The sequence below is a fragment of the Zootoca vivipara genome, chromosome 8, assembly GCF_963506605.1.
Source record: "Zootoca vivipara chromosome 8, rZooViv1.1, whole genome shotgun sequence".
NCBI lineage: Eukaryota > Metazoa > Chordata > Lepidosauria > Squamata > Lacertidae > Zootoca > Zootoca vivipara.
In genome coordinates, this window is record NC_083283.1 from 46442386 (window position 1) to 46468521 (window position 26136).

Consider the following 26136-nt stretch of genomic DNA (forward strand, 5'->3'; position numbering starts at 1 on the left):
TTTAAGACAAAAGAGCTTTGTTTAAGCAACCGATACAAGTTAAAATCAAATATCAGAGAACACCCACATACAATATCTGGCAAGTATGTGAGTGAGGTACTGTTAGCTCAGGTATTGAGGTGGATTTCATTTATTTTGATAGAATGTTTCAAGCAGTCAGAATTTAAGATGCAAGGATTTCTCAATTTTGGTTCTCTCAATTTCTCATTTTCCCTGTCTTAATTTCATTTTTTCACATTTTTTCACATTTTGCTATTTAGGAAAAAAAATCCTCACCAGCATTTTAGTGCAAATTTCTCCAAACACATTTTTATATGCAATTTTGACTAATTTACACATTTTTTGCAAGCAATTTCCCCTAATATATGCATTTTTAAAACACTGTTTGGAGAACTGCATTGCAAAATTTGGGTAAGCGTGAATTTTGAAGGATTGCGTATTGTTTCAGAGAGTGCAAATCTGATGGATTTTGCTTTAAATGCAAGCTGATTTGAATCTCTAGTCAGAACACAAACTACTGTGGTCTCATGGGCTAAATCTAAAGTGCTGTAAAATAACACAACTTGAGTGTTGAACCAAAGATCAGAAAATTAACATTCAAGAACCAAACTGGCCAATCTGTGACTGGATCTCCCTACACAATTCTATTTCCTAAATTTAGTCACAGGGATGGGGCAATTTAGACTGGGGCTCTGGCAGAGTGTGAGGGGGTCTAGCCTTTTCTCCTGTTGTGTGCTGCAGTCCAGATATAAATTGAACACATATCTGAACTACTCTTTGCCATGAAGAAGAAGAAAGCACACACAGGTACAATATGCCTATGAGCCACTGAATTCTTTTCAATAACATGTATCATTTTGTACTACCAACAGTTTTAGACTGGTTCAGACTGGAATCTCATTGCAATAATTTAATCTGCATGTGAAAAGAGCATAAAGAAAACAAGTAATGTGACCCCACAGAAGGAGTCCTTGCATTTCTGAAATTTCTTACTTTCCACCTTTTGTGTCAATGGCTAACCGCGAATCATCATCAATTGGTTCATAATTCTTGGACCAGATGAATTTAGAGTCTGCAGTCATCTGATCACATTCAAAGTTCAGAGAAATTACTCCATTGTCATCTACTTCAACCACAACTTCTTTTGTTCCTAGAAGATCAAAAGAAATCATTTAAAAAACTGTCATCTATTTTCTTCAGATGCTGAACATAAACAGAATATCGCCGTGGGGAGAAATTAACACTTTTATCATATGAGAGAAATAGAGTTCACAAGAAAAAGAGGACCCCTAGCTACAACAGACCCAAGGGATACAGTCTGATCCCAGAGGTGCCAACTTGAATAAAATATTGTGGGGGCCGAGTTAAGCCCCACCCCACATAATCGATCACATGATGCAGTGCACACACACCATTTGAAAGGGAATGCCCATCAACTTTGTGGGGGCCTACCCCCCTCAAATATTTTATTGTGTGAGCCAAAGCCCCCACGGCCCCTAGGAGTTGGCGCCCACGCTGGCTTCGGTTGTCAAGCTAAGATTCAAAGATGGAAGAAGCAACTGTGGAAACAGTTTTCCACTTGGGGAGGTAGGATTCAGATTTCCAAATGCCCACTGTGAAAACAGGATGCTGGATGAGATAGGCCTTTGGCCTGATCCAGCATGGTTCTCCCTGACAAGAAATCTAGTCACCGACTAGGGCTCAAAATAAAATATATCAAAAAACAGAATAGGAGCTAAGAGAGGTGGAAATAATTCAAGCATAGTAAGGATGTGGATAGTATATAAGTAAAGGGGGAAAGTCCTCACTGTCTTAGAATATCCTCCCGGGGGGGACCGGGGACCCACGGTGTCATTTGATAAACTGGTGGACAGTGCTTCAACTGACTCTTCACCAGTTTTGCAAGTTTGAGTTTGTGTACTTCATCTAACATTGTGCATTTTATATGCTGCCTAAAAATTTGAACAAATATTCAGTGGAACAATGATCCTAAATAATCTTTTGCTACCACCATTAAAAACCTAGGAAGGAGGACACTGGAGATTCAGGGTGGGATTTCTTCTCTTTCTAGAAGAGGAGAGCACATTTATGTCTACCCTATAGCTTATCCCCACAATCTCCTCTGATGTCTTCTTGCTTGTGGATTACATCAAATATGTGATGGGGTGTAGTGCAGTAGACTTGTCTAAGTCTTCTGTTATTTGAGAGGAGATGCAGGCACTTAAGGAGGTAGTGTAAGCTTCAGCTTCCTTTTCATAACTATAGTGCAGACAGTGTTTGTTTCTAATCATTCTTATATATACAGTACAGACATTTTTACTTTGCTCTCAGGGGAACCAATGAAACATGAACAAACCTGGTCGAGTTTCAGCTATTACAGGGTCAGTGGGATCTGAAGGCTTCCCAACTCCAGCTTGGTTTGCTGCTCGTACACGGAACACATAACTGGTGCCTTCTTTCAGGCCAGTAATCTATTGAAAACAAAATGCAGGAATTATGATTATTATCTATTATGATTATGATTATTACTTTTCTGTATGGTTTTTTTTCTTCTTTCTTTCTTTCTTCTTTCCCTTTTGTGCCGATATGATTTGTAATGCTGAGATATAAAATAAAGAAAAAGAAAAAAGAAAAAAGAGAGAAAAAAAGAAAAGAAAATGCAGGAGAGCAGTGAGTGAATATTTTTAGGCTGTGCCAAAAGATTAATCGTTTGTCCCTGAGCTGTGAAGACTTGTGTCCACCTGAACTACATTGTTGCCATTCACAAGATTTGCTTGACAAAACACTCAAGATGGAGCAGGGCACCATGAACTACTGGAATGCTCCCATGTCATTATAATTCTTAGCAGAGACTAAGTAGCAGACTAGAGTCATTGGATGCTTCTTATCCATAGTTCTAGAGAGGAACAGCTGCATGTAGAGATACAACCAGCTACCCTGTCATCTCAGGTATTTTCCATAGAACTGAAATGCAATGCCCCTGTAGGCACAGGCATACAGACTGTGCACCGCACTATTCACAAAGATGAAAACAGATTTTAATTGTGGTACAAAAACCAACACCACAAATTTAATAAACTACTATGGAAATGTTTTCTAATAACTACACTAGTTTTTTACATGAGCCTTTAGTTTAGCCTTTCTCTTCCCATTGTAGAAGCTGGTTCTCTTATTTTGTTTCTTACTCTGAAGCTATTTCCAACTCATAATAGACTCTATTCATTGAATAGAATTTCTTGAATTTGTTATTTCCTTGATTGCCTATCAGTATGTAGCTCTTCTCTTCTTCATTCCCTAGATACCACTTCTTTAGGAGTGGTTATAACTTCAACTTGTTCCAGCGGGGTGGGATAACATTACTTTTGATAACATTGCTTTATTTGTTTGGTTCTCACAGTTCACTTTTCATGCCATCTTCTACATTGCTTCATGTGCTAGAACAGCCCCTTTCACACCATTACGGCAAGTCTCTCTTCCTTCTTTAAGGTCTTAGAGCCCCAACCCTTCCACAACACCTTAGCTTCACCCTTAATGCCCGCCTCCCTACTCTTTATGAAAATCTTTTGCCTCCCTTCTCTTTTTTCCTGGTGCATTGACTAGCTTGGACATCCATTGGGCAGGCTGTGCTCATTTGTGATGCGAGTAGTAATCTGTCAACTCCTGGATATTCACAGGTTCCCCATCCCCAATGCAGAAAATTATCCAGCCAAACCCAAGCATAGGTTTAAGTCCCTTTTGGGAGCGATTTCACAATATGTGTAATTCTCACATTGAAACCAACGGGATTTAAAAGTGCTTAGCATTGGTTAGACTTTGACCATCCTTGGAAGGGAATCAAGACTATAAATGCAGATAATCTTATGTTTAGGACCAGTTCTATGAAACTGTATATTCAAATGTTATAGAAATAGAAATCATAAATTTGTGGTAAAACAAGATGACATGGTGTGGTGTATATATATAAAAGAGCCATCTTGTCATATAGTTTCCAGCACATATCTGAACAGAATGCTCATGAGCTTGAGTGGCTCATTTGTTCAGGAAATATATGCAACCACTGAACACGTCATCCTATTTGCTTAACACTCTACTTCTATTTCTGATGTAGTGAATCAGATTTCCTCCCGGTGCAACTGCAGTAGATTTTTATGGGTGTGACTGAAGGCACAACAGTTCATAAGCAATCTAAAATCACAAGGAATTCCCAGAAAAATGAAATGCATAACAATTAGGGTTCAGGATCAGTCATCATACAATTATTTGTTCCCTAAACTGGTTTACCTTGAAGAATTTGTTTGCAACAGCTTTCTCGTTCACACTCCTCCAATGTTCCTCTGGTGCATCTGTTTTTTTCATGTCAACATAAAAACCAGTTACAGGACTTCGGCCAATGTAAATTGGTGGTTTCCACAATATAACCAAAGAATCTTTCCTAACTTCACTGCATGACAAATCATGGGGTGGCCCTGAAAGATAAGCAAATGACAGAAGAATACAACTGAGGTCACAATAGTGATTAGCACACAATACAGAAATAATAATAAATAATAATAATAACAACATCAACAACAACAACCTTTAATCAAATTGTGACCTAAACTTGGCTCACATTACAGAAGAAAATGATGTCACCATGACTTTCATCTCTCCTTATCCATGCTACATCACCATGAAACAAGAGCATCCCATTTTGGATATTTGTAAACTTCAATTTGCTTGGCAAATTTTGGAGAACCAAATAGGTGTTCATATTTAGAAAAGCCCTAAATTGAGGTCATATTAAAGGCTGTCCAGGCTCCTGGCTCAAAATCCAACAGTGGGTGCTCTTACTTTTGAGTAAAGAAAGTATTTGTATTAAGACAGATTAACGGTATAGACCCAGCAGCTACAGAAGAGCCATTTTATTTACAGAGCTCACAAGGTTAGCTGAGATGGACCCAATCTAGGAACAATGGCCAAGGAACTTGAGCTCAGGGTCAGTTACAAGAAGCTCAAGGCTGCAAGAGAGTGAGGTGTTCTAATAACTTTTCCATGTTCACCAATTCAGCTTTGAAACTGAAGTGGGCATAGCCGAGTGCCTGTTTCTACATCAGCAGCTAGCCTGCAAGCAGGTACATAGTCTAGCTGGAAACATCTAATCCCTTCTCCTAAGGTGGCACCTGGTCCTGGGAGAGAGCATCGGACCCACCTGCTTGGCAACTCTAGGCTGCAAACCCAAGTCCTCCCCAGATTCCGACAATGCTCTCTTCCAGGGGAAGGAGCTAGAAGTCCTATTTCCGTATTAGAGCCAGATAGGATTGGGAGAAGGGAAGGACTCGTTCTTGCCTCGCCCTCCCATCGTTCTTATCTTCCTCCAGAGCCTGCCATCCTGGGGCTGAGCCCCATGGAACCAAGGAAACCATGACAAAGGCCCTGAAGATAGTAGGAAATATCTGCAAAATCTAACCTGGGAAACGGGAACGTCTGGTAACCTTAGTTTATCACTCACGGGAGCATTTTTTTTCTAACAGCAAGTAGCCTGTTAGGAGCAGACATAAATTGCTATCCCAGTTGGCATACTGTATATTTCCTTCTTATCTTGTGGAAAGTTCGATTTGGCATGTCAGATTGAAGAAGGCTCCTCCTACCAACTCTAAAGACCCCTTACTGCTTCTAACCTGGAACAGCAATGGTCCATTCTTCACATTTGAAGGACTTGCTAGCTGGAGAAGGAGGGCCAAGGCCAGCTAGGTTAGCAGCAGCCACTTGAAACTGGTATGTCATATTTTCCTTCAAGTCATGGAGCTACACCATGGATAGGGGGAAAAAAGTTAATAAGGCATGCAACATTTTAGTGAACAATTCATTCATCTTCAATGTTGCAAATGATACTTTATATTGCCTTTATATATAGATATATAGATACACACAGAGAGAGCTAGCTAGCTAGCTAGATGATAGATAGATAGACACACATATATAGAGCCATTTTATTTGCCTGAGTTAGAAATAGTCGTAACTTGCACCTTCTATTTGCATCAGGCTTAAGATCCTATAATGACACAAGTCAAGCAGCTTTCTGATGCTGTCAACCCATCCATGCATTGCTTTTTAATTTATACCTACAAAAGTATAGACTACACAGACACAGAGAACATATCCAATACACTAATTAGGTCTGATAACTGCAAACAAAACTACATTAAGAGAAGGAAATATAACAGAATGCGTACAATTAAAATAGCACGCAGAGCAAAATAAATAAATAAATCATATTATAGGTTTGGATCCAAAAATAAATTAACCTAAGGAGCACATGTAAGGTAAGGTTCTTGTCCCCTTTCTACCAGCAACCACCTGCACCACCAAAAAGCCTCTCCAAAGTGTTTGGATGTGGGGCACTTGAATAACATGGGAAGAAGGTGCTTGGGGAGCAGGTAATGCAAAAAATCAGGCAGAGGTCTAGTGTCTAGCAGTAATAAAACCAATCTCTTACCCTGTATGCCCTCTCACTAACTGCCTTAATGTTAGCTTCTTTCCACTCTCCAGGTTTTCCACCAATCACTTCCCGGTAATTCACATAATAGCCAGTTATATCAACTCCACCCACAGTTTTCGGCTGTTTCCATCCAAGGACCATTGAGTCATGAACGCTTTCAAGCACCGTGATGTCATATGGTGGAGATGGAGGAGCTGTTTTTAAAGGGAATAGTTTATAGTTATGACAGAAGAGTTCAGTTAGTCAAATCAAACATTTGTTTGGATTCAGATCTCTCCCAAACAAAATTCCAGCAGTCCACAGAAATACCTCCTGGATAATGAATACAGGCTTCCGAAATCCATGTTATGCAAGAGAAGAGACCTTTTGGAACTTGCTATTTAGGAAAAAAATGTGACCTAGGGTGAGTGTGACTTCAGCTCTTAAGAAATAATAAGTCTACTTCAAAACAATGAAAATGTGGAATGAAAATCATGGTAGAATTGTGCTTTTAAAATGGCTGGAGATGTCAGTGATCTATGTTCTTTTGCTGAATTCATTCCCACCCCCTTACAGTTTTAAAAATAAAACAATAAAACCAACCCTCTTCATGTTTGATTGTATAATTGCACATCTTGGCATACCTACCTTACGGAAAGTATATGCACATCATAAGACAGCAGACTAACTGGAGGATAACTGAAAATATTTGGAGCAATGCTTTTATATATGGTAAGAAAGAACGAAGGGAATATCTTTCCAATCACAACATTCATGTGTGATATTTTCTTCCTGTAACTGCAATGCCATGTTGATATAGACCTTATCTGTCACTGGTCATTATTAATTATGGTCAGATTTCACCTCTTGGATGGTGTTATGGTGGGAATTCCACCATTCAATTTATTATTCTTTTTTTTTTGCAAAAGTGTATCATATCCCAACTTGATTTAATTAGAAAAAGGAACTTACTAGGGAGTCTTTGCAATCAACTGTGTGGATTTTCACAAGATCTATGGGACAAGCTGCGCCTAAAGTCCATTTGTAAAAAAGAAATAAGAACCGGTAACCAGATGGAGCAAGGATTTTTCAGCAGGTGCCTTGAGGTTAGGCGAATTATCCGCTGCTGAGGTCCATCCCCCTGCTTACCTATGTGGCCTTCATTAAACAAAGAGGTTTGTTACTTTCAATTGGATTTAGAGGTTGAATTGAGGTCGCTGTTTGGCCTTTTGGATGGATTTAGAATTGTAGTCTTGGAGTGGGGTGTGTGTGTGTGTGTTGGAACTTGTATTGAATCTGATGGGATAAGATGGGGAACGTTTTCCAATAAATAAGATTTAATTATGGCTCACTGAATTTACTGTTACCATAACATGTTTGTAGAAACGGTCTGTAATCCAGGTCAGTATATTCAGGTATGTGTGAACTGATGCATTAGCAACCATGCCTCAAAGCGAAGGCTTAAATTAGATCATAGGCCTATCTCAAATCTATTCTTTTATAATCTACGGTATGCTGTGTATAGTATTTTGCTGTTCTGTTTAATAGACTAGAATAGCAGGCGGATCTTCACTATCTCCCTGGAGAGTATAGATTCGCATCTTGCACTTAATTGTAAGCCACCTTCTGCCTATGCAGGTTTAAATGGAATGTGAATATTCTGCTTTTATGATGTGAAAAACAAGTATGGGGCCTATCTGCTCTGCTGTCCTAGGTACTACTTATAGACTTAAATGCCTTTAGTATTTACTCTGATGGTTTCAGATGTGCATTGCTTTTCTCTATTTGGTCAGATCCTCAATGGGAAGAAACAATCTGATCCTAAAAACTACTACTGCTGACCCCTCTCTGGTGGTTGCCAAGGTCCCCTGACCCTCCCAATTCTGTATTGGTTCCTTTTTTTAAAAAAAAGTTACCTTTTCCTTTTTTTGATCTTGTTTGTTTCTTTGCCTGTTTCTTTCACTGGTTGCCTGCCATTTTGTCTGTGTTTTACTCATGGTTGTGTGTGTCAACATATTGAATTTTTGTGGGGTTCTGAACTTTTTTATTCTGTGAAATGGGTATTTTGCAGACTTTTAGATTGCCAACTGTGCCTCCAGGCCTCAAAAGATTGGTAAATTCCGATCTACTAGGTAACAAAAATGGTGATGATATACCAAACAATGATTGTGTGTCCAACTTGATCTTCCCTTTTTCACTTCCACTGTACCATGATTTTGCAAAAAATAAATGCAAAGTGCTAAGAAAGCATAAATGTCACCAAGCTGATACTGATGTGACATACGTAATTTTTTTTTTACAATTAATTAGAATAATCCTAAACCACAATAATCAATTAGCAGATGAATGCAATATGCAAGCTCGTTGTTAGATGCAACATACATGTGTGCCATAGCTCTAATTGCCAGTATACATAATGACCTTTGATAGAGAGCAGAGCATTTATTAGATGGAGATGGTGGAAAATGTAGCATTGGCAAGGATGAGTTTTCGGAGCTTGGATGATCACAGATGATTAAGTGTCTGAAATGAAGGCGCTAAATGATGAAAGCACCGCATATGACCAACGCTCACCTATATCACCTTTCTTTTTCATTCTCTGCAGTGCTGAGCGGTCCTCAGGGTGAGACTTACTTGCCTGCTTGTTGGCTGCTTTTTGTGACGAAGGAGATGGAACTTTTTCACTCACTTTATTGTCTGTCGGACTCCTCTGCTTACCAGAGCTATCGGGCACTGTTTGCCTGTTAGGTTTAGCATTGCATTTTAACAAAGCATCTGTGTCAAAGATAGGCTGGGAGGACTCATGCATGCCTTCCCAGTTGGCAGTGTGGTCTGTTAGCCCATCAGCTTTACCACTTAGTCCAGGACATACATCATGAAGCAATCCTCCCCCTAAAATTGCCAGAAAACAACAAAGACATTTGAAATTAGAGTCCATTCATTCCCAGTTCTCCATTATTCAAATGAATGAAGAAATGGACACTAAGCATGACAGAGACAGGACATTCAAAAGTTACACCCACAGACAATACACTGTATGGTTTGATTTATATGAAATTGTCGTCAGCATATAATACCATACACCTCAGCAGTTAATACTTGCATGCTGTTAAGATTCTTCTGAATGTTAGACTGAACAATGTCCATTATATTGAAAGTACTACATTAATGTTCAACTATTTGGAGGGATATATGATCTGTTAAAGAAACTTCAGAAGCATGTTACACAGATGATCCCAGGAGTTGCAAAGTTCTTCAGTTACGAGGATTATTAATGCACGGATCATTCCAAGTATCTCAACAGTAAAATACAATATAAATAAAAAGACTTCGGAACATGACGACACAAAAATCATTGTATTACTGGAGTCAAGCAATGAAGCAAATTAGGCATGTAAATTAACAAGCATATTTTTGCAAGCTAGGGCATGTTAGAGGTGAAATATATACCACTGAATGGAATCAGACTGCCAGGTCATTTGAGAGAATGATGTGAGGTGAACTTATTTTCTATACACAGTTACAGGGAACACACCCAAGGAAGTCTGGGATGGTGAAGGTGAGAAGTCTACAAGTGCATGGTGACTGGATGATGACTGTGAAACGATGAAAGTGAAATACAAAATATTACCAATGCATAGTCAATGTGCACAAACAGTACTGCAAATAAATATTATTAGTTAATTGCACCCCTGTCTTTAATACTCGTAATGCTGTTTTCCACTTCTGGTATAGGAATAAGAGGTCACTTACCAATAGCTGCCTTGACTTCAATGGCTTCTGACTCCTGCGAATACTCACTGAGTCCTGCTGCATTAACAGCTCTGACACGGAAAATGTAGTGATCTCCAGTAGTAAGTCCATGGCAAGTAAATCTAAAGTAAAACACCACTAATGACTGCGCCATCAGATTTCAGATTTTGCTCTTTTATTGAGCCCTTCTATGATATGCTGCATTTGGACCTCACTCTTTAAAAGTTCCAAGAACCCCAAGGTATGGACTACAAAGGCTATCTCAGAGGGGGCAGCACTGTATTACTGTGTTCTGGTTCAGTTTTCATAAGCAAGCATTTTGGCAGGACTATGTATTTAGAAGGGAAGACAGGAAAAACAACCCCAGCTTGTGTTTCAGATTACTTGCAATTATTCCGTGTACTTATTCCTTTAATTTTTGCTAATTCAATGCTTCTACCTACTGTAAGGGAAATATTCTAAACATGAAATGGGCCTATGCATTATGTATGCCAAGGACACAGATCTTGTTACTGTAAACTGTGTTTGGATAACATTGCTATTGTTATTATGAGATTTTTTTTAAGAAGCAGGGGAAATGCTCTTAAAATAGACTCCCTTTTGGCAATAACATCTTCAATACAGCCTTACAGAGATTGTTGCCCCTGCATCAGTGAAATAACAAATGGTGCTCCTGTACATTCTTCTCTAAAAATAAAACATATTTCTCTGGATGAGATATGATAACAACTATTGGGCAAAATCCAAGAGTGTCCGTCCTTCAGCAGATGTCCTCTTTTGCAACAATAGCCTTATTATAATTATTCACTTTGTGCCAGCAAATAAGTGACTAGAATTGGAAATGCCAGTCGCTGTAGAAGCATAATATCACAAACCACAACATTATTCCAAAGACATTAATTTGAAGTTGAGGAAAGGTACTCTTTAACTTCGAAGTATTTTTAAAAATCTGGCAAGCTGTCTTTTAGCACATAAGAAAAGTTCGAGCTTCCCATCCAGCCATTAATCTACTTACCTTGTGCCTTTCACAGGATTATTGTTGCATGGTTCCCAGTGACCAGATCCGACTTTGCTTGCTTCTACATAATATCCAATCAACTCTTTTGCATCTTTGGATTCTTGCCAAGTGACAACTACTGAGGTGTCTGTATTTCTGACAGGTATAAGATGGCTAGGAGGACTAGGAATATCTAGAGACAAAGTATAAAAAAATATCAAAACAAGTTAATGGTCACCATTGTTGACATTAATACACTGGATACCTACGTTTCTGTTACTTGTGCTAAATGTAATGCTGGAATCTATCAAGTGGCTAATAATTAGAGGAAAATGTGAGCAGATCATATCTTTTGTGTACAGGTACCTCAATTCTTATGCTTCTTTTAATTACGTGATAGCAGCTTTGCATGGGTATGTGCATGGGAATGAATGAATGAATAGTGGAGGAAATCCACTCTCCATTTATTTGTTCCCCCCACCCCCATACCCTGATCTGTGGGCTTATTTGTGGGCTTTGGAAAGGTGGTGTGAGGGCTCTCCTACCACCTTCCCAAAGCTGGAGAAACACTTACTAGGCTTACAGAAGGAGAAAGAAGGACTTCAGGACCCTGCCAAAGCCCTCCCACCTCCTTCCCAAAGTTGGGCAAGCAGCCCTACACCTTGACTGCGTTAGGAGAGAGATACTGCAGTGAAACAGCATTGATCACAAAGTGTGGGTTGAACTTAAGGCTATGTGAAAAAATGGAAACATGTAAAAGCCAACACACTCCCATTCAAGGGAGAAAAAGAAACAAGTTCATAAAAATACTGTGGCCTGCACTGTACACTTACCAAGTTTGTCACGAACCACAGTGGCTTCAGTGGCTTCTGAGGGCTCACCAATTCCAGCTGAATTACAGCAACGGACACGGAACTGGTAGGACTTCCCTTCAGCTAAGTCAAAAAGTGCAAAGCGAGGGGACTTTACAGGTATCTCAGTGTTCACTCTCTGCCAGTTTTCGGTTCCTGCAACACACTGAAATGGGAAGTTCAGAATTGGGCAAAATCAGTATCTTACAAGAAACTTTGCAGCTGTTCAGCAGAAAGTAGCAAATTATTCACATTCTTACAGGGATTCATTGTGCTTCATCATTGAGTTGGAATACACTTTTCATGGTGGGAGACTTGCAGCTTAGGGTGTTTCTAATGGAAAGCAGATTTGCCAGCTGCAGCAAAAATGATCAGATGCTACGTGGATAATATTCTCTTACCTAACTTTATCTTAGAGACTAACTATAACCTCTCTTGAGGTAATAAAGCATGTGTATTTGGTGGATAATCATGATTACATTTGGTTGAACATGAGCAGTGGAATTACACCACAGTAATTTTGTTTGGGGGGGAGATGTAAACAAAAAACAAAAAAACCCAGTGGCTTCCATCCTAAAAAACAAATCTTCTGCGAGCAGGTCAAGGAAAAATCTGCAATCTTCAGAAGTGGGTTTGGGGAACAGTAGGAGACAGTGGGAAAGTTCACTTCTGCAAGCTTCCTTCTGGATACAGTTCTCAGGATCCAACTCATTAAGCATTAGGAAATATATCTCAAGGGGCGGGGTTTAAAAGTCAGTGAGGCGTAATGGTTAGAGTGTTGGACTAGGACCTGGGAGACCAGGGTTTGAATCCCCACTCAGCCATGAAGCTCACAGAGTGATCTTGGGCCAGTCACCATCCCTTAGCTTAACCTACCTCACAGGGTTGTTGTGATGATGAAATGGGGAGGAGGAGAACACGCACACCACCTTAAAATCATTGGAAGATATAGGGTGGTATATAAATGTAATAAATTAATAAATGAAAACTTGGAGAACAAGTTTTTAATCCTGATGTGACTTCTGAGTTAGGCTCCCCATCTTTGGGAGAATAGGTTTGGGGTGGGAATCACCATCAGCCCCATAGGTCCTTACTAACCTGGACACACCAGTGCAAGAGGAGCCCATTATGCCAGTGCTACTTCATTCTATGGAGCTTGAGTTGCCATCCTCTTGACAGCAAGGACTCCAGTGCAGAATCCTTAGTGGAGTTATGGCCTCTCCAAAACTGTGTTGAAGCTGATGACTCTTAAAGCAGGCTAGGTCCCCTTAAATAAGGCTGCCGTACATCCAGATTTTCCTGGACATTACTGGGATTTCAAAGGTGGAATTGATGTCGGGGGGGGGGGGGTTGGATTTCTGAAAGAAAGCTCAACTTTTGGTGTCCTGGTTTTTACTTTTTGTGGCAACCCTACCTTAAAGGAAGCTCTTATGACTGAAGGCAGAGCTAGAGTCCCGCAGTTCCTATTTAAGGCTCAGTCTAAGGTTGAATTGTGTTGGGACAACATTTGAGCTCTGTTCTTACGAAGCCACCAGCCTGAGCTCCACAGAGAGCAAAACCTAGACGCTGCCCTGCTGAGCCTTGCTGAGCTGTTGTCTTCAATGTGTCCCCACTGGATCCAGAATCCTCAAATCCAAGGCCATTGCTTGGAACAGAACATACCCATTCCCAACTATGCTACTCATCAGTTTGTGTGAGCACAGACGGCTGCTCTTATTTTTAGACAGGATTCTAGTTAAGACTGAATCTATTTCTATACTGCATTAAGAAAAGGAGTTCATGACAAAAGGACTTGACCTACTTGTGAGCTTCCCACAGGGATTTGGTTGGCTAACAAAATGTTAAACTAGACGAGCCTTTGGCCTGAACCAGCAGGTCTCTTCTCATGTTCTTATGAGGAAAAGAAACAGAAAACCCATCTCAAAAATATGTTTCTGCTGCCTATTCAATATTTTCCTTTCAGTTTGAGCCCCCCCCCCCAATCTTAACACTAGTTGGAGATTTTTGTCTTTGATGTGGAGTGGGGGAGAAATCAAAAAAAGAAAGAAAAAGGTACCAGCCTGATGTTCTTCATCTGAGGATAAAATGCGGCTTGTGGGGAAATGAATGAGAAAACTATGCTCTGGCACTGTAGCTTTACCTTTTCAACAAAGTACATGACACCCTCATGGCCCCGCTCAAACGGAGGTTTCCAACCGAGCACAATATAGTTCTTTGTGGCTTCTGTAACATGGAGGTCTAAAGGTGGTCCAGGAACAATGCCCTCTGTATAAAAAGAGTGAAGAAAGAAAGGCCTTCATATATTTAATGACATAAATTGAAACTACCACAGAGGAGCAGAGCAGGCAGCCTGCAAAACTATTGATGAAGCTCGTTTCTGTGAGATCAAGCAATTTGAGGCCAGAGATTTAGACACTTTATTTCTCTCAAGAATATAGATCTAAAAGGAATTTTTGAACCAACACAATTTCCACAGGTGTGCTTTTTTCATATAGGTGGGCACAAGTTGTTGCAAAATTCGATATTCCTGGTTATTTTAAATTTCAGGAGAATTATCAGCTGCCTCACAGAACTAGTTTGTAGGAAAGTTTTCTTGAGGGAAATCATGGCAAAAAAAAGAGATGGCAGCCAGTTTAAAATCTGCAATGCAGACATGCGCTAAAAGCTAAATAGAATTCCGGTCATCGTCCTTTCAGAAGAACTTTTGCTCACCTGTAGGTTCCTCCTCAGTGACAATAATCTGTCCAGTCCAGGGGGCAGAGGGATGACCTGAAACAAAGTCAGAGCTTAGGCAGATGTGGGTATATGTGGGAAAGCACTGCATCTTACTAACACAATTGCTTTTTAAACAAGGGTTCCTAACTATGACAGCACCATTTCATTAAGTAAGAGAATGTATTAATCATTTCTAGTTGCTGGCAGAGAGCCTGCCTCAAACACAGTGCATCAACATTCTGGCTACAATGGTTACTGAACTAAGTTGAAGCTTTGTAGTTTTAGATCTGGAAACAAACTAATTCAATATACATTTGAACCAGGATTAAATATATTCCTATAGAATGAAGAATCAATCCTCTCTACCGCAACATGATTGAAAAGAGAGCTTAAAAAGACACACAACTATATATAGAAGGTATTCCTTGCTATCTTGAAACACATGAGAACAGAAAGAGAATACTTCAACACCATCCCAGCCATGGCCAGCCAAAAATGTTGAAGTGGGTGCATTTTAGATTAGAGCTCTGGTGTGAGATGAACCCTTGGCAGCATAAAGAATTATTCAGATAAACCTCGAGGTTAAAAAGCTTCCTTTGACTATGAAGGCAAGATATTGGCAAGTCTATCTGACTATGAGTAGTATGAAACAAGAACATTTAAAGGACTGGATAAAAACACTGTGCATGTTAGAACATTGGGCTGTCATTCAAAATGTGGTCTCTGTTATGGTAAAATTAGCTACCACAGCTTGTTTCTGGAGAGTGTGTTCCAGGGCTGGTCCTGATGCCGAGTATATCAGATAGATAAGTGGGGGATGCAAAATAAGTGTTGGGAGAAATATGGAAGTTTGGTCTTGGCAAATCCTAATTTGCATGATGCAGAATTTGCTTTACTCTTGCTCCCTCTAGTGGAAGGACTCTTTGGTCACAACCTTCACAAATTCAAAATTTCCAACCTCTCGATGGGATGAATATTAGGAAGACTCTTACTTCTAAGTCTGGCCCTATCGGCAGGATCCAGGGCTGCTACAGGCTCTGAAATCCGGGATGGAATGCTCACGCCAGCATTATTCACAGCTCGGACTCGGAATATGTAGGAGCGCCCTTCTATTAAACCTGTGACTGGGAAGCGAGCAAACTTCACTGGTGTCTCATTGCACTGGGACCAGTGGGTAGTACCAACTTCACATCTGGAAAACAAAAACAAAACTGTTTACAATGACAAAGAGAAGTTACAAAGCTATTCCAGAATCTCCCCCAATACTTGCTCGTTTAATGCTGGCTTGAATATATATATTTGCTCTTGGGTGGGTGTAAGGGTGGAATATAGAAATAAACTGGAACTCAATTACTTTGTGTGGATGCTGACATGTCACTCTCCTTGCAGCCTTTTCAGGAAGAAAAAGAAAAGAACAACCATTTCCTTAAAACAACACTGTCAGCTAAGAACACCCAAATGCATACTAAACATGGAGAAGGGGTGCTGTTTGGTCTCCCTTTCCTCTTGATCAAGGGTAATGTCAGTTCACTTGCTGAGTCACTCCAGTCTTTCTCTGTAGACAAATGTGTATCAAAATGTCAGGTGTGCATAGCAAACTGTATTGCATGAAGTGGCCTTTATTCCCTCAGTTGACCCAAGTAAAATTTTAATCCCAAAGGATTATAAATACACTAAACAAACAAAGCCGAAATCATACGTACCAAAATCATGTCTCAAAACGTATTCCAACTCCACTAATAAACGATGTTTAGTGTTTGTTTGTTTGTTTAGTGTCGTACATTTTGTTTGTATCTGTGAAGATTTGTTGTAAACTTTTTTAATTTTTGAAATAAAGGTCTTTTTTTAAAAAAAGGATTATAAATACAGCGGTACCTCGGAAGTCAAATTGAATCAGTTCCGGAAGTCCGTTCGACTTCCAAAATGTTTTGGAAACCAAGGTGCAGCTTCTGATTGGCTGCAGGAAGCTCCTGCAGCCAATTGCAGCCGTGTCAGCCGCGTTGGACGTTCAGGTTCCAAAGAATTTTTGCAAACCGGAACACTCACTTTCGGTTCGCGGCGTTAGGAGCCAAAACTTTCGAGTTGCAAGGTGTTCGTCAACCAAGGTATGACTGTACAGTAATGTGACATGAGCACCCTGAACACCTTCTTCTCCACATGTTCACAGTGCACTGAGGAAAAAGTAAGACACTGCCATGGGCACTAGCCTGGGTTTCTGCACTTATAGACAAAGTTATGAGAAGAGGCAGCTCATTGTGCATTCAGACACTCAGGTGTACATTAAGAAGTTGGGGATAGTGCCAGCAGGGCACACGAGATATGGCAACATCATGGTGGGGCCAGTGATGTGATGCACATTCCATTCAGCAAATAGATGGAGGAAAAAGGTATGGAAAGGGGCTATGGTTCGATATGGAGTAATTCATTTGCACTGTTTACTAACACATGTCTCAGCAACATTTGCTAACCCACATTCTTGACCATATTAACTTGCTGCCATAAGAAAAAGGAGAAATAAAATAGCAAATTAATAATGCAGAAGGTGCGCTGATATTTTCCAAAAGCAAGAGATCTTTATGGTCCCAGAGATCAGAAGTAATTTCATTCTGGCACAAATACTAACTTATCAATGAAGTATCCCAAGATGGGACTTCCTCCATCAACAGCTGGTTGTTTCCAGGAGATGATGACATAATCCTTGTTAGCATCCAAACACTTCACATCCAGAGGAGAACCAGGGGCTCCTGCTATGTCGGCATCAGCATCTATATAGATGAATGCATGCATTTTTAAAATAACAATTGAAAGCTATTGTTCAAAGGCACAATGTGTTTCTGCTTGCATCAGAAGTGGAAGTTTTAGAGCACAGTTCTAAATCTTCACTAATTTAGGTCTGTGATAGAGGTTAGACTGATTTAGACAATGGGGATTCACCTAACAAGTCTTGTCAGTGAAATCCCTGTGCAAAATCCTCGACTTGCACAATGGGGATTTCCCCCCTTTCCTCTCCTCATAGTTCCAAAATTGACTGGGCAGCTGAGAAAACCCCCAGAACAACATGCAAGGAAAGGGCGTATATAATTCCATCTTGCAAGCTGAAATGCTTGTGCTTATGAGACGTTTGACATAGTGTGACACTGAATTTCTCCCATAATGACCCAGTGACTGACTTGACATTTGGACCTGGTTCCATGGTTCTAGCCTGGTACTCTAACCGCTATACCTCACTGGCTTTCACATGTTCCTTTTAATTATTTTAAATTAGACCCTGGATTGTATCCCCTTTCCTTTTATAAAACGAATCACAGAAATTTGTGATTGCAAGGTCTATTACAAGCTTATTCAGAGGATTATTCTACAGTGTAATGAGCTATATGTGTAAGCCACACTTATGTAGAATTTTTAGAAGCCAAACAACATAGGAGACTAAATTGTTTTTAGAACTTCATTCTCATTTGCAGCATAATACACATTTTATGAAACTCTATGCAGTGGCGGACTTTGGGCTCTTAAATTTCTGTGGCACCCTATGTGACGCTAAAATCCAGTGCCTTCCCACCTCTCTCCCTCCATTCTTCAGCCTTTTTGTGGAGCCCCCTGCAGCACAGCTGAACCAGTTGCAGTACCTTAAAACCACGTCTGCTCTGTGTCCTTTTACAAGCTTGTAAAAGGGGAGAATTCCACTATCTTTCCAAGAATGATGTATGAAGAGAATTCACTTATTTCAGTACACCACCACCACCACCCCGCATCTACTCCTGACTTTTCTCTATTTCCAGTCAAAATGGATTTGTAAACAACCCTACACTTACCTGAGAGCAAGTCCCATTGGAAGCCTATAGGGCTTAATTCTAAGAAGATGTGCAAAGCACTGGACTCCAAATCAATTTTGATTGATGGGGAAACTCAAAAGTACCCACTGGAAGTTAAACTTTCCAGGGTGTTCTAGGATCACATTGCTTATTAATGTGAAAGGAAAACACTTTAAAGATCTAGCGGAGTCCTTACATGAAATGAATAGCTGCTTGCTAGTATCAATATTTTAGCTGATTCAGCAGCTCCAATTTTTTGTGTGTGAACTCCCCAATGACCACAGCCCCTGGAGATTTCCTATAATTTGTTACCAAGTACAGTTTGCTTATGTTCTACAAGAGGGCCGTTAGCCGCATTTCCCTAGGTTCTGCTGAACAGGGCAAACTGGCGCCATTCTGGGCTTGGCCATAGAGCCAAGAATTTGAAGAGCCTCCAGGGTCCGCATTGCTCTCTTCAGCTGCCTTTAGCAGCTGAGACTGATATAGAGTCACTGCATGAACCAGTGAAATGTGATCACACAAACACTTGTTCATGAGGCATTCATTCAAGCACTCGTTAAAGGGACACTCCCTCCAGGAGAAACTGTATCCATTGTGCAAAAGTTTAACACAAACCAAATCAAATGAAGTAAAACAAATTAAAAGGTAGCATGCAGTGAATGAAGTAAGCCCCACTTCTTAAATCCTTTAAACAGGCCTTGATCCCAAGTCCGTGTGCATAGGAATATGGCCACAATTTAAAATGTTGATTTAAAACAAATTCTGCAGTTTCCACATCAACTCTGGTGTACTTGATCCCATCATGGGTACTGCTTGTCAAACAACACAGCCATATGTTTGTCTCATCGTGACAATAATGCAGTGGTGTTGCAAGGGAAAATCTGTGGGTGGATAAGGTGGATAAGGTACTATCCTTTCCCCTCTTACTACTTTGCTCTAAGCTGTTCACTGTTTTACCATTTTAAGCCAGTACAACCATCCCTCATTACAGGGATACAGTGGAGGGAGGGCTGTATCCCCTAAAAGCGCAGGAGGTTTCCCATGTTGAAGCCCAAGACTCTGGGCCAATCTGGAAGATTTTTATTAATATTTCTATTTTTAGTAAAAAGTAGCCACAGCCTCAAAGGTATCTGTATGTTTTCATCCACCAAGCTAACAAAACGTTTGGGTGGAAAAATTTAAATAAATAAAAATCAAACAGGGGAACGTTTAACATCCCCCACTCCTCTCTGTTTCAGTAATCTTTCTCTGTTCAAAATTGGAGGGCTCCCCCTGAGCAGTTTTAACTGAAAACAATGGGAGTTCCAATCATGGATCTCCTGTGGCTCACGCAGTTTGGCCCTAGAACTGTAACGCTGAAGGGTCTTCCACTAAACTCTCACACTGGCCTCCTGTGCTCTCATCTAAAACTACTGCTACAGTTCAGGGATCAAGCAGACACTGCAAGGATCTTAAAAGAACAATTCCATAGCCCCCTTTTCTTTTTCCTGGCAAATATACTCTGTTCCCCTTACCTGCCCAATTACAATTACAATTTCTCTTTTTTCCCTTTTTGGCAAGGCAAACTTAATAGGGAGTTAAATTTTGCTTTAAATTCTGACAGCTGAGTCAAGAGCTGCACTGAATTTCTAGAATGCTTGTCCTTTGCACCTTTGTCTCTAAACAAATGAAAGTGAACTCATGTACCAAATGCCAGCTTTTGATCTCTGTGCTGCATCTTCCATCCACTGCTCAAATACCTTTTTATTTTAAAACCCGAAAAGTTTTCGCCCCACAAAAATAAAACAAAGTTCTGTTCCAAGAGCTAATGAGAGAGCAAGCTCATGTGGTGAGCTCTGAGACAGCACTGAGGAGCTTCTAACCCTGTCTTGTTTTATTTAACTTTTCCCATGGATTCCTAGAACTTTCCACATTATTCTGATTTATGCCGAGGATTCTTAATTACAAGAAGGTATTATGTGTATGCATGCCATTAAATGCTCTCTAGCAGTACTACTACCACCAGCACCACGAACATACTTTGGCATCTCTAAAACTTACCTCGAACAAAAACATAAGCACTGTACTGATCATAATAGTCCCCCATCACCACACGGAGGGTGTAAAGGCCTTCATCCTCTTTGTTGGCATGGGTCAGGGTCAATGTAGCTCTTTCTCCACTCCAATGTGTCTGGACCCACTTGGACGGAGAAATTAGGACTCCTACAAGTTGAAAAAGATGCAACAACAGAATATATTGGGTTGTGGTGCTCATCTGACTTCAGGCTGAGGGAGCTGGCGTTTCTCCACAGACAGCTCTCTGGGTCATGTGGACAGCATGACTAAATTGCTTCTGGCGCAACGGAACACTGTGATGGAAGCCAGAGCGCACAGAAATGCCATTTACCTTCCCGCCACAGTGGTACCTATTTATCTACTTGCACAGCTGTGCTTTTGAACTCCTAGGTTGGCAGAAGCTGGGACAGAGCAACGGGAGCTCACTCTGTCACGCGGATTCGAACTGCCAACTTTCTGATCAGCAAGCCCAAGAGGCTCTGTGGTTTAGACCACAGCGCCACGCCACCCATGTCCCCAAACTGATGGTAGTGTTGTAGAGTCAGAGTCGGCAGCACCGTCTGTGATATAATGAGTACTCCAAGTGTAGGATTCCACTATACAGTATCTCTTTTTTAGTTCCTTTCATGGGACGCTTCCCATCCTTTTTCTACATGGCAGGGCCACAGAAACCTCCTATGCAAGCATAGCCTAAGAGAAATAACAAACAAGTTTCATCTTGCCATGCATACTTACCATTCCTATACCACTGGATTTCTGGCTGGAACCGTTTAATCTCAGGATGAATGATAACTGAGCAGCCCAGACTCATTGTTTCACCTTCTCTTCCAAAGGAAACCTCAAATGTATCTATAAAGTGGATCTCAAACTTGGAGGCATAGCCATGTGGAGAAACACCAACTGTGAGAAGAAGAAGAAGAAGAAGAAGAAGAAGAAGAAGAAGAAGAAGAAGAAGAAGAAGAAGAAGAAGAAGAAGAAATGTGCTTATTCTCCAGCCAAAGAGGATCACAGTACAAGGCAGAAAGTGCGGCCTCAAATCAACACTGCCAGAACAACCATACCTGAACTTTGTGAACACTTTTTTGATTCTGTTGAACAAGCACTACTGAACTGTCCAAAGACAGCATTGAAACAAGGTAGAACTGCATCAAAGAGGCAACCTACAACACAACTATGTCCTCTTTCGGCAAAAGAGAGCAGCAGATCTCCAAATGGTCTGAGGCCAGCACTAAGGACATGAAACCTGTTGCTTCTGTAATGTGTGAAGCTCTTGTGAACTACAAGCATGCGTCCTGCTGCACTGAGAAAGACAAGGAACGATGCCCACCAGATAGCCAGACAATGTGCCAATGACTACTGGCTGAAGCTGTGTCAGAGCATTCAACTCAAAACTCGCAACATGTACAAAGGCATGAATACAGCCTTTGCACTGCTGAAAACCTTGTCTGGAGAGATCGTCACAGACTGCAGCAAGCAGATGAAGCAACGGGCAACATACTATCAATAACACAACAATTGACAGCAGCAAGACTCTGCCTGTCTTGGAAGAGCTGGATGTCCTTCCCTTCCTTGACAAGCTGAAGAATGCCATCAACTCTCAGACATGTGGTAAAGCCACACACACAAAATCAAATACTTAAAAAACAACTGATCTATTTCTTACAGTTGTGCTCACATAACAATGATTAGTTAACAACTTACAGCTCAAGGGTAGGGTGACAGTTCCTGCATGGAAACAACTCTCATCAAAGTCTCCCTTGTATCCTAGGAAAGAAAAGGGCAAATATTCTAGCTACTAGAGAGAATTGTAAAAAGATGCAATGCAAATCAAAAGAATTCCTTTTTTGGCAAACCTACTCTTCACCACCAAGGAAGCATAGGCTGAAAGCTCTCCTTTTACATTCATGGCAGAAGCACGATACTGTGCAGTGTCTTCAAAATCACATCTGAAAAGAATGGAAGGATTAGCAATGTCACTGTCAACAGAAGAGTTACATTTTTATATTTGTTGTTTTTTAAATGAGCAATATCCTCCAGCATTGATAGTCAAAATGTTGCTCAGTGTGATAAAGGTGTCCTCTATCTAAAAGGAATGATCCTTGAACTAGAATATGTTAATGTAGAAGAAAAAGATTACTACTAGCTCTCATGACTTCAAAGTAACTGTATAATTCAATTCTGAGTGATAAATAATGAGTAGGCTTTATGAGAGTTTTTAAAAAGCAGATGTGGAACATAAATATATAACTGGATATAAATGTTACTAATCCTGAATTAACTTATGTGCCTTTTCTAGTTACCTGCTTAATGCTCACCAGCAAACAATATGGATGTTCACATTCACTTTATATCTCCCATTTCCCCCCTTCTAACATTTCAACCACATTCTTACCCCTAGATGCATGCAAGCAAGCACTCTTCTCACTCGCCCATGCAGGCTTTACAAGTATCAATTCTATCCCTGCCACTAGAAGAGAATTTCACTTTATTGACCGAATTCAACTTTTGTGCATCCCAAATATTTAAAATTTCTACTTAGTATAGGGTCAGGTGTCAGCCAAAATGTTTCAGAACTGTGGGAGGGTAGCAGGAATGTAATAGGAATACAGCAAAGTAGTTAAGAGAGCTGGTAAAAGGGGAGAGTGCTGGAAAGTTATTGAAGGGTTTCAACAGAAAGAGAAATGAGAAAAGCAGCTGTTAAAGGGTTTTGTCTTTTAGTTATTTCAGCCTTACCTCGGGTTCTTAATACTTGCTCTCGGGAACAAATGTCTCCACTAAAGCAGTTTCTTGTGGACCTGTTTTTTCTTCATGGAACAATTTGGTCCAGTTTATGGGGCAGACTTGTCTTTTGCCAATGAAGAAATAGAACAGTGTGTGCTGCATCACACCAGAAAAAACATTTCCATGGGGTCTTATACCTCAAACTCCACTCTTAATCCTGAACAATGTTTTAATTGTATTAGGAACCGAAATCTCATGAGCTTTCTTTGGGAGGAGGCCTGCATCTTACCAGATTTTCCAGGGACATTAGATGAGAAAGTAAGAAATTCATGGAAGGTGGGCTGCTACTATTCCTTACAGCAGATGCACTTAATGTGAAGTGAAGTTTGGAGATGAGAGTGGATCTTTAAATTAGACTAGTGTTTTTCTCCCAAGAGGAGGGCATGGAAAAGAGCAAAGGTAAAAATCACAGCAGCAGCAGCAGCAGCAGCAGCTTGGATCCCAAGTTGTCATCTATGTGTGCAGGGAGAATACTTCCACATGTGAATGGAAGGAGGGTGTTATCAACCAATTCCCATCACCCAGATGTGGCCCCTGTGTCAAATTGCACACCGTTTTGAAAGGGGCTCCTGACACTCATGAGTAGTTTCTTGTTATTTTGAAGGTGTGGGAGCCTGCAGAGCAAATGAGGGAAGCAAGGCTCCTGCGCACAGGTCGAATGCTGCAGGTGGTACTTTGGAGCCAAGTGAACGCTTGGCGAGATGCTCAAATAATAATAATAATGAAGGGGCTGTACTGGTGATTTTCTTTCTGTAACCACAAGCTTAGCTTTAAAATAAGCACAATAAATGGGCACATACTTGATGAACTCTTACAGCAGAGCCATTCTTCACATAACTTTTTCTGGGATGTAGACTCTTCAGAGTTTAAAAAAAGTTATGTGGATAATTAATTTCAACATTAAGTCATGTGCAAAGGACCAAGGTGACAGAATAAACTTGCCAGGGTTTATATGTATTGGGAGAAGCTCTACGGCTTCAATGATAAAAGTACTGAAATGACCCGCACCATGTAAATAAAGCCATGTCTGGCAGAAGGACAATCTTAGTCTGAAAGGCATATTTAGCCTCACTGTTAGTGTCTATTAAAGTCCTTAAAGTACTAAGTTCTAGTTAGTCAGGCTAATTATTACTTTCTAATGCCACATTCAGAGTAGGATTAGGATCCACCATCCTAAGAGACAAGATAAGAAAGAAGCAGCAATTTCAAATAATTGCTAATAATTATGCTATAGAAATCGTTGGATATTTTAACCTTCTTCAAAAGAAGGGGAATTTGAATGTTAAATGCTGAAACATTTATCCAGCAAAGCTCATAACCTATAAATGTGGTTCAGGCTGTAAAACAATACCAACAAGGGAGATCATTTCTCCTTGGGAACTCAGGAATTCATGAATACCATGGGTCAATCAGAATCTGGTACAGATTCAGGATGTACCAACATTGTGCTGTACTAACATTTTCATATGCCAGTACAGGTTTACTCTAGAGAAATACAGAAGGATGTGGAAGAGAGAGACTATGTTAGATTCCATGTCCAAATTCCAGATTGTTTACACTAGGGATAAATGGTTAAAATATTCTGGACAACTCCTTTAGCTCCAAACTGTAGCAATTTGATCTTAAGGTGTCTCCAACAATTTATGCAAGAAATCATTATTTGGGCATATGATCAGGCACAACACTGACCCTTCAGTTGGGAGAACAGCATTGGCACAAGGATTCCCTTTGCTCATAACTGCCACAGACTTTAATTTTTTTAAAGGAAAATTTGATTATTTGGCTGACATTGTGGGATAATGTAACCCAGCTGCTTTCACCTCCTCAGTTCTGTGAAGAAAAGGGGGATGACTCAGAAGTCAACTACTTTACCACACAATTTATTTAAAACAGGAAGAAATAAGTCATTAAAAATCCAAATCACACTTTACGTCAACAAAATGAAATAAAATAGGAGTAGCTTACATTCATTTATTCTTACTAATAAAATCTGGCTCATCAAAAAACTCATTCAGTTGTGTCATGCAAGTCTAATAGTTAGGGCTGTATCCAATAAAGCTGTCAAGTTCACATACCGGGAGGTAATTCCACAACAGAACTCCTCTGTCTCCTCCCCATGTGTGCTCCCCAAATCTGTTTTGGATTTCCCCTCAACCCTCCAGAGCAGATTTGGGGAGGATACAGGGGGAAAGGAGAAGAAAGTTCTGTTGCACAAGTGGAAGTCCTTGTTGGATACAAGTCCAAGTTCCCACCATCAAATTAAGTTATAGATTCTTTTCTCTATTTTTAATCTTCCAACACTTGCCTTCATCAGATGTGCATGGACGTTAGTGCTACGAGAAAGGGAGAAAACCCTTTCTCTGTCTATGGATAATTTTATGAATACCTATCATGTCACCTCTTGCTCGCATTTCCTTTAAACTAAAAACGTCCCAAATGCTGCAGCATTTCCTCACAGGGGAATCACTCCATATCCTCCATCACTTTTGTTGCCTTTTTCTGAACTCTTTTCAACTCTACAATGTCCTTTTTGAGATGAGGTGACCAAAACTGTATACAATATTCCAAGAAATAAATGTGCAACCTGCACATAGGTTGCAGTCCTCTCTGCAAACTAGCATTCCAATATTTCTTTTTCTCTTCTTCCTAGCCTTAACCAACTTTTATCTTACAAGGATGTCAACAAATTCCCTGATAACTTGAATGGAATGATCA

At 40.3% G+C, this 26136-nt stretch overlaps 1 protein-coding gene across 4 annotated transcripts in view; it reads right to left on the reverse strand.

The window, feature by feature from the left end:
• The window catches only part of MYOM1 (myomesin 1), a 94448-nt gene that overhangs the window by 20008 nt on the left and 48304 nt on the right, over nucleotides 1-26136 (reverse strand). For 3 of the 4 annotated variants that reach the window (XM_060277896.1, XM_035125930.2, XM_035125929.2), the window contains 17 exons: nucleotides 22498-22586; nucleotides 22342-22404; nucleotides 21376-21540; nucleotides 20626-20787; nucleotides 17397-17538; nucleotides 15766-15965; nucleotides 14771-14827; nucleotides 14199-14323; nucleotides 12041-12224; nucleotides 11226-11400; nucleotides 10211-10332; nucleotides 9032-9349; nucleotides 6476-6672; nucleotides 5658-5784; nucleotides 4282-4466; nucleotides 2357-2471; nucleotides 994-1150 (listed from right to left, as the gene is read on the reverse strand). In XM_060277896.1, the coding sequence (XP_060133879.1) occupies nucleotides 994-1150; nucleotides 2357-2471; nucleotides 4282-4466; nucleotides 5658-5784; nucleotides 6476-6672; nucleotides 9032-9349; nucleotides 10211-10332; nucleotides 11226-11400; nucleotides 12041-12224; nucleotides 14199-14323; nucleotides 14771-14827; nucleotides 15766-15965; nucleotides 17397-17538; nucleotides 20626-20787; nucleotides 21376-21540; nucleotides 22342-22404; nucleotides 22498-22586 (2583 nt within the window). The remainder of the gene's footprint in view (nucleotides 1-993; nucleotides 1151-2356; nucleotides 2472-4281; nucleotides 4467-5657; nucleotides 5785-6475; nucleotides 6673-9031; nucleotides 9350-10210; nucleotides 10333-11225; nucleotides 11401-12040; nucleotides 12225-14198; nucleotides 14324-14770; nucleotides 14828-15765; nucleotides 15966-17396; nucleotides 17539-20625; nucleotides 20788-21375; nucleotides 21541-22341; nucleotides 22405-22497; nucleotides 22587-26136) is intronic. The other variant, XM_035125931.2, reaches the window with a different exon arrangement.